This window comes from Toxotes jaculatrix, chromosome 17, assembly GCF_017976425.1.
Source record: "Toxotes jaculatrix isolate fToxJac2 chromosome 17, fToxJac2.pri, whole genome shotgun sequence".
Taxonomy (NCBI): Eukaryota; Metazoa; Chordata; class Actinopteri; family Toxotidae; genus Toxotes; species Toxotes jaculatrix.
This window is the reverse complement of record NC_054410.1, coordinates 22,376,634-22,385,892: the sequence shown is the minus strand read 5'-3', so window position 1 is coordinate 22,385,892 and position 9,259 is coordinate 22,376,634. Positions and strand designations below refer to the sequence as shown.

Sequence of the window (9,259 nt, the reverse complement as noted above, 5' to 3'; positions counted from 1 at the left end):
CGTTTCGCCTGCGGCTGACTGACTGACTGAGAGCAATGAATAATGTTACAACGGGGGGGAAAAAAACACCAGAATTACAACATTTAATATCCATAAAAATGTCACATATAACATTACGATATATTCAGACATGTCAGTCAATCCACCGGGCGTCATGTACCCGCCCACCCACCGCCCATTCCATCCTCGGCGTGCGTTACATTCCCACCCACTCCCCTCCTCCCGAAAAAAAACAACAACTTTAAATTAAATATAAATATCGAACACAATCAATAATAAAATGTAAATATGTACAACTGTGCAACATGGCAACACGTGTCATCACACACACCATCACCACCAGCATGATGTCGTCGGGTCCACATCACTTTCCACTACATATAGTACACACACTCTCTCACTCTCTCTCTCTCTCTCTCACACACACACACACACACACGCGTGGACGTGTTTGGGGGCTCTTTTAATTATCAGCTGTCTGAGTCCACCTCGCTTTTACTCTCCTCGGTTTTCTCCGCGGACGCTTTGGTCGCTTTGTTCCATTTCTGAGAGTTCTCTGATTCCTCTGATGAAGACCTTTTCTGCCGCCTCCACTTCGCGCGTCTGTTTTTGAACCACACCTACATGATCATGATAAGAAAGCACAAATAAGCCTATAAATATATATGTATACCTTTTATTTTTATTTTTTCATTTTTTAATCTCTATTCACAGAGTATCCAATTGCAACGATTAGAGCGCGACAGTTTGTTTGAGCGCTTCATAGATTCCAAAACATTTCGTCCAAGTCACAAAAGCATGACAGCGAGTATATGAAGCTGACAGGGAACTGCAGAAATTCACCTAAATTCACGCGTCGCGTTTTTTGTTTAAGAAGATTCTAAAATGTTTTACATATATATATATATATATATATATATATATATATATATATTTGTTTGTTTTTTTTATAGAATATTAGATAGGTTTTATGACGTCCTTGGCCTGTGTTGATTTGTTAAAATGTTCCTGTCCTCAGGTTTTCGTTCCCTCCCGCAGCGCGTCCTTTCTTTGTTTAAAAATTTAAAAGATTTTATTCTTGGGGAAAAAAAAAACAAAAAACAAAACATTAAAGAAATTTGATTGGTTCACTGAACGTTCATATCTGAATGAACAGGAATTCGGCTGCATTCGCAAGCTCATACAGCGCCAACTGGAATGGTTATACGCCTAATATATGTTATTAAAGTTAACTATGTATAAATATATCTATTTAATATATTAATCCATTTAATATATTAATTTATTTAATTTGATATAATATATAAATATTAATATAATAATAATATATCGATATGATCCGAGCTGCATTTTAATTCTAACTAAAAAAACGGATTGAATGACTTCACACTTTACTCCACAGATAAAAACACTTGATTTGAAGTGGCCTGACTTCCATTTTCTATAATAACTATGTATAGTTGTATATAGTGTATTATAATGTAATTGTTAAAAGTGGTCATTAAAACTCTTCTGTAATAAAAGTTACAGACATATAGAATAGCTAATAAACTGAAATTTATATGGGTCAGTAACAACCACAACGGACCTAACAATAACAATAATAATAACAATACTTATAATAATAACTTTACTGCAGTGGTCCCTTGCTAACTTAATAAATCAATAAAGTATCCTGCTAAAAGCTAAATCAATCAGAATTTTTGTTTTGATTTGGGATTTTTTATTTATTTATTTATTTTTTGCCTCCTCTGAATCCAGAACTAATCCGAATCAGTGCTGTGAATGGATTTGAAAACAACAACAACAACAAAGCAGCAGCAGCAAAGCTAAACAAATAGGAAAAGCCAAAGCGCCTCTGACCTCGACCTTCTCCTCTCGGAGGTGCACCTTGCGGGCCAGCTGCTCCCGGGTGCCGACGTCCGGGTATTTGGTCTCTTGGAAGAGGCCCTCCAGAGCCTCCAGCTGCTCGTCGGTGAAGATGGTGCGGTGCCTCCGCTTCCTGCGGCAGTGCAGCTGGTTGAGGAGCTGCAGCTCGGTCCGCGACAGGCTGCCCATGTTCATGTAGGACATCATCTGATGGTGGACCGGGGAGATCAGCACTGAGCCCGCGTTGTCGTAGCCTGCAAGGGCGGCAGGGATGGAGAAACATCTCAGCTCAGATGGTGGAAACAATGACATCACATATAAATATAAATATATCTGTATATGATCAGTGTTTAGGAGTGATGTGGCTAATTGGAAAGTCTGGCTCCGATTGTTTACATGCAGATTACAGCTGATGCATAGCACAGCAGGAAATTTGAAACTTTCTACGCACGTGAATATATATAAATATTTTTTTTTTAAATTTAACGCATAAAAAATAAGTAACTCGGCCATAATCTTTAACTGTGAGCAGACACGGTTTGAAAGAGTCTTTCTCTCTGTAATAAAAGTTATAAACAGTGTTTATCCCGGACACTGAAGCCACAGCAGAATAAAGACATCACAGGCATCTGACATCCAGGCGTCAGCTTCATATATGTGGAGTATATTGTTATATGTGGGCTTACGTGTTCCGATTTTAGTTCATACTGAAAAATAACGTTTTAACAGATAGATTTCTTTAGATAGATTTAAAGACATATCTCCAAACATTAAAGCATCGGATGGAATCACAATCGAATTATTTGGGGTCAACCAACTGTTAATTATATAGTTTCTGCAAAAATTACAACCACTTTTTTATTTGTGTTAATGTTGTTTAGAAAAATACTAGAAACCCATTTTCAATGTAGAAAACAAAAACATACTATATATTGGTTGTCTTGACTACGCATAAATGGGGAATTTACGTTGGTATAAGTGCGAGACTTAGGCTGTCCTACCTGCCGGAATGCAGGGGCACTGCTGTGGGCTGAGGCCAGGCACAGAGCCGCAGCACGGCGGCCCTCCTCCGTGGCCCTGGACTTGCAGCTGTCCGTAGTAGTAGCCGTTATATCCTATCCTGGTCCCGTTCACAGACTGAATCCCGGGGGGAGAGGGCCCGCACGTGGCCGAGTACAGTCCGTTGTAGTCGGTGTAGATAGAGTCCGTGAGGCCGGCGGAGAGCACCACCGGGCCGCTACGGTGCAGCAGGAGCGGCTCCTTGCAGCTCGGCCGGCCGGATAGGATGCTGTCTATGCTGAACATCCCGGCGGGCATCACACCGGTGCGCGGCGGCTCGGAAACAAGGAGGAAAGAAGTCGGAAAGGTGAAAACTACCTGGGGAAAATTTAAAAAAAAACGCCCTGGAAAGATTTCCGTTTTCCGTGGATGGAAAATAAAATAATAAATTAAAAACAAAAAAAAGTTTCCTAAAATTGCGTCATGGTGACTCTGGAGAGTACGTTTCTTCCTCTCGCAAGCGCGACTCTTCTGGTTCTCTGAGCTCGTCTCTGGGATGCGGACTGCCGGTTTTGAATGGGACCGGCTCAGAGCAGGGCTGGTTTTTATACGCTGCTGACGTCACGGCGGAGCGGGGCTGCTCTGGGATCAGATGCAGACCGGCCACAGATCTGTGTGTGTGTATTAAGAATTAATTCAATTAAGATAATCCACGCTGTTTGAGGACTTTTAGGAGACTCTGTTGCCGGGTCGCGGAGGGTATTCATCCGCTGTAATCCGATTATTTCCTCGTCAGCGAAGGCATCATAATCTATGGGACACATTTATATCAGTGTTTACAACAAGGGGGCGGTGGGTGGTGGTGTGTGTGTGTGTTTGGGGGGGGTGGGTGTCGGGCCTTTTCCCATCTATTCACGCAGAGCTGGACAAGCAAACCCTAAAACACGACGCACAAAAAAATGTAAAAATTTAACACAATCTTCACATTAGACAAGATTTATTATTATTATTTATTTTTGTGAAATTGCTGTGTGTAGGTTTAGAAGGGGAATTTTTTTTTTCTGGTGTAACTGAACTGGATGTTTAACGGCTATTTACAGCCCGCAGGCAACTTTGTGCTTAAAGTGCGTAAAGTAAGTTATTTCAAGACAACTGTCATTAAGCTGTGAATTTACCAATTGGTAAAGTTGTCGGGCAGTTTCAGACACGTCAATACACAACCTCAGTACAAATTCAATACAACTTTTTTTTCATCATTATTATTATTATTATTATTATTATTATTATTTTCAAGCTAATTCATATCAAATGTACGAACAAACGCAATTTATGTCCATGTTAAAGCTTAATGTGCAGACACATTCCAAGCCAAGCCTCGGGTCTGTCTGTGAAGCAGATATTATAATAATTATTGTTGTTATTCATTAGGAATTTAAGACTTGAATAACCAGTCCTCAGGTGTGTGGGATTACAGGTAAAACATCATAAAACAACCTCCCTGACCTGTAGATTTAGTGAAGCTGTAATTACGGCTTTTATTGGTCTCTCTCATTTTCCTCCCTCCACACATTAATCATATTTGTGTGTCAGACAGAAGCCGTTGAGCATTATATCCGCGCTTCATCTCATTATCCTAGCCTCCGCGCTCGCTCGCTTCTCCGCGGGGAGCAGATCAGCGCGTTTCCTTCCCTGACAGCAGCTCCCTCTCTGCGGGTGAACAACGCCGAGCATCCCCCCCACCACCACCACCACCATTCCTAACCCGCCCCACTCACTCCCCCTGCCCAGGATAAGATAACGGGCCCATTATCGCCTCCATTCAACAGAAAAGAAGAGAACTTATTGCATATTTACACGGCTAATCAACATGGGCTGAGTGGTGATGGCTGCTGTGGAGGAACGTGGATTCCCAGCTCAGACCTTAATGGGGGGACTCACTGATTGCATTTAACACTCAATGGGGTCTCAACACATGCTCGCGCCAGGCTGACAGATAAGTTCACCGTCCTCCACTAACACGACTGATTTCACATCACATTCTCAAGTCCAGTTTCCACGTGCTCGTCTCCCAGCACCAAAATATGAATTGTATTCATTTTTAATTTTCAATTGTAGATATAATTATCCAGCACAAATATCATACTTCAGACTAATGAATCTAAACTATACTAGATATTTTACCCCAAAATAAAAAAGAAAAGGAAAGAAAGAAAAAAAGGAATTTTAAAATATTATTTTAAAGTCAAAAACAGCTGCAATAGAAGATCACCACATCTGTGCATTTTAAAAAAACTGACTGTACACACGTATTAGAGATGTTTCATTAGACACACAACCTTTTGTTTATTTATATAATATAATAATTTTTCAAATTCACTTCATTAACTTTGATTTTTCTTTTCTTTTTTTTTCATCCTTTCCTCCTGCAGCTGTTGTTTCTGGTTGTGTTATGAGCGTCACATTTTCTGCACTGCACTCTGCTCACACATGAAACTCAGTATCACCAAAGCTTCTTGTTCATTCCTTCCTTCCACCCTAAAATCCCACTTTGCAAAGTGCTGTTCATTCTATCATAAACAGCAAGTACAGATGATTCTTGCTTTAAGAAATATTTAATTCTACAAAGACCAAAAGAGTGTTTATTCTTCTGTGTGTTGGCTCTGGGGGACTGAAATCTACAAGACTACCCTGCAAAACCTAATTGTTGGATCCACTGTCTCTTACTGTCGCTGTCGTCACTGTCAGCAGGAAAAGACTTTAACCTCCTTTCACCCTTTGAGATCTCAAAGCGTCCGTTTTTATCAGTGGATAATTGTAGCAAAAACACTGACCTCGGGTCACAGTTTTAGGTCAGTGCTGAGCATGGTATTGTTTTACCTAACTAAATAAACCTAACTGCACAACATTTCCTGCAGGCAACAAATGTGAAACCCCAGTCTGAAAATCCAGACTGCATCAAATAAAATCCGTCTTTAAGCCATCAGTTACCCTTCCTCGAAGAATCGTTCTCATGCTTCAAGTTTCCAACAAATTATCTTGATTTAAAGGTGTCGAACAGTCACATTCGTCTTGCCTTGTTCTGACCTGCAACCCCCCCCGAAACTTACATTACACACACTTCAGCCCCTTCTTATTCAATCCATCTGAAACATGTCATCTGGTATCATAATCTGCAGAAATTAAAACATTTCTAAACTACATTCTGCAGAAGGTAGATTCTTATTTAAACTCAGTGCCTCAGTTTTATTTTTGGCTTCTTCTTCTTCTTTAGCTTAATGATTAAATTCACTCCCCTCTTAATGAATTATATAAGAAAAATAAATAAATCAGGAACAGCACTCAGGAGCCCCCCCACCACCACCACCCCACCATCCCCTCACCCCCATATAGTGTATTAAGGATTACTGTAAATTCAGCAGCTTTAGCCCTTAGGTTAAGGTTGTCCATTCAATTCCTACATATTTCTAGGATATGAAAAGCCAAAACAGGAATTTTTAGGTTTGAAATTAAATTTAAAATTGATTTCCCGTTGACATTCCAGCTCAGATAATTTACAGGTGGATGTGATTTGAAAGTGACACGTTTTTATTTGTGTGTAACAGCACACAGGGATGAGTTTTTCCTCCTCTCCTGCATGCATGAATCTGATAGAAGCCCTGCTTGTTGTTGCCTTTTCACATGAAAACATGTTTTTCTTGCTGAAAAAAAAAAGGGGGGGGGGGGGACTTTTCTGTAATACAGTCACACTACGATTCCAGCCAAATGGAGAGAGGGAGAGGAGGGGGCAGAAATGGGGGGGAGGGGGGCAAATGCTGTTATTATTTTCACATTTATTTCTATATTTCAACTTCCAAGTGGCAGTGAAAGGAGCGAGTCAAAAGGGATTGCTTTAAAACGGAACGTCCATTTGAAATGAAAAGCTGTGGAAAAGCGCGGTGAAGGCGGCACTTATAGGTGAATAGAAGCGTCAATCAGGCTGCAGATGGAGGCAGAGGACTCACAAAGCTACAATAGCAGATGCATCTTTATATATCAGAGCCCTGATCTGTAAAACCTGGTTAAATACGGCAAATAAAACAGGGAGACTTGGTAATGCATCCTTCCCAGAGAGGGGATAAATGCATGGTGAGGGCTGTCCAAGATTTCTTTCTTTCTTTTTTTTTTTTTTTTTCCATTTAACTGCAGGGGAAAGTGGCATCTGCATAATTTCCACCATAATCACAACACCAGAAAAAAACATCCAGAAGATAGATAGATAGATAGATAGATAGATAGATAGATCTTGGTTATGTTCACGTTCAAGGGTATGTGACCTTATTACCTCTTTTATCTTTGTGTGTTTGGAGGTCCCTTCTGTGTGAACTAGTTAAGTGAAGCATACTGAACCCTTTAAGCCCATCGATCCGTACAACGTACTCTGCAACAAGGCAAAAGTGTAGCATCAACCAAATACATCTATGCCCTGTTGAATGACATAGAAATGACAAAGAAAACACAGCAGTCAGACAACAAGACATCCATCTGAAGCACTCTGAGGTTTCTAAAGTCGTGCTGGATGAAAGGTTGAGGTAGGAAAGATTCCCATGAGCGCGTCTGGCAGGCATTCATATCACTGGGTAACTCATGCCACTTCTACAGCCTCTGCAATGTTCCACTGGTGAAACACTGTTTCTGCTTGTGGGTGACAGTGGTTGGATTGTGTGGTAGCTCTGAGTCGGGATTAGCGACACATGTGACACTACGGGGTCACATTTAAAACAGGGCTGGATTATCAAGAGAAGAGGGCAAAGCAGCAAACTGCCCCTGGGACCTCACACCCTCATGGGTTCTAGGGTTCCTGAGTTTTCTGTACTGAAAAATCCAAATCTAGTTTGAATACCTTTAATATTTCAGTTAAAACATATTTATTCAAATGAACACAAACTAAAATGGGCTCTGAGAAAATAAGGGAATGAAATGAAAATGTTGTTTATGTGAAATACAATAAATATATGATGAATATATGATACGATACTGTACAGATTATACAGAGAGCGTTTGAAGTGAAAGAATATCAGCTTCAGAACTGTCTTACTTTTATTTTGAAAGCCTTAGGGATATGTAAATTCCTTTTACGAGGAAAGAACACAGTAAACACACTATGTGTTATCAATAATCCAATTAAGCTTGTCTTTGTCTCTTTGTGCATGAATATAATCCTGAAAGTGAAAATCCTGAGTGCTGAGCTGTTTCCTCTCATCTGACCAACACAGTCCAGTTTCCCAGCCAAACAAAACACAAGCAGCCTGATAATGAGCTAATCTCCTCATCACTGCTTCATAATGGGAACTCTCAAATCTGGGGGCGGGGTGGAGGTGGGTGGAGGGGTACTGTGTAGAAATGTGTGTGTACATCATGTGTGTTGTATGTCTTTACTTTTAGACTTTGAAATGTTTCAGTACGTACAGAAATGTACATTGGACACACCACGTTATGACTTTTGAGTCGTATACATATACATGAAAAAATGCATGTAAAGATACATGAATAAAACAACCAATAAATTATAAAAATGAAAATAAAATTACTGACAGAAGTCTTCATTTCCCAAAAGATGCATTGAATTATGTGAAGAATGGAGGATTAGCTTTATAAAATATTTGAATGATGGGAAACTAAAGTTTTTATATAATAACTATTGCTATCCATAATAATAACAGAATCAGAACATCACAGTAAATATTACAGTGAACAATAAATAGACGTCAGTTACAGGTAAAATCTTTCAAATTTACTGAATACACAGTACAAGTATTTAATTAAGTAGAATGGATGCTAAAAGCTCTCTGTGTGTGTGTTTGTGTTTATGTGTGTGTGTGTGTGCTAGACACATAGACAGTTACACATGTGGGCTAGTGTGGTGTCAGACAGGTCTACCACACATAGGTATAGGTGTGTGTATTTACTTCCTGTGTATTTGAAAGCAGACAGGAGACACTAGCTTAACAGGCCTCGTTTAATCCCATCTACCATTTCACATACACTCTCTCTCTCTCTCTCACACACACACACACTGCACACATCGTATTTATTGTACATGTCAGATCTGTCATGTGGAGTCTGCAGCATTCTACGGTGGTACATTTTGTTGGATTGGCGGGGGTGTGTGGGGGGTGCGTTCATTGTCCACGATGAAACCCATGTGTTGCTCCTCAGAACCATTTGCTACAGTTCAAGGAGGGGCAGCCCCCAATTCCCCCCCCCCCCCCCCCAGCCCTTCCCTCCTCATCATTCCCACCACCACCGCCATGAAAACCGTCTGGTCCTCAAACGAAAGAAACCACAAAGTGCCTGTAACCCGACCACAAATTTAATATCTGCCTCACACATCAAAGAGCGTGAATCACAAAAT

General features: G+C 40.4%; 1 protein-coding gene across 1 annotated transcript; it reads right to left on the bottom strand.

Moving 5' to 3' along the window:
* Positions 1 to 226: 226 nt before the first annotated feature.
* Positions 227 to 3,403, bottom strand: gsc (goosecoid). The gene is made up of 3 exons (XM_041060286.1): positions 2,871 to 3,403; positions 1,864 to 2,123; positions 227 to 620 (listed from the first exon to the last, which is right to left on the bottom strand). Exons 1-3 carry the CDS (start codon positions 3,184 to 3,186, stop codon positions 471 to 473), a joined length of 726 nt encoding a protein of 241 aa, XP_040916220.1. The 5' UTR covers positions 3,187 to 3,403; the 3' UTR covers positions 227 to 470.
* Positions 3,404 to 9,259: the final 5,856 nt, after the last annotated feature.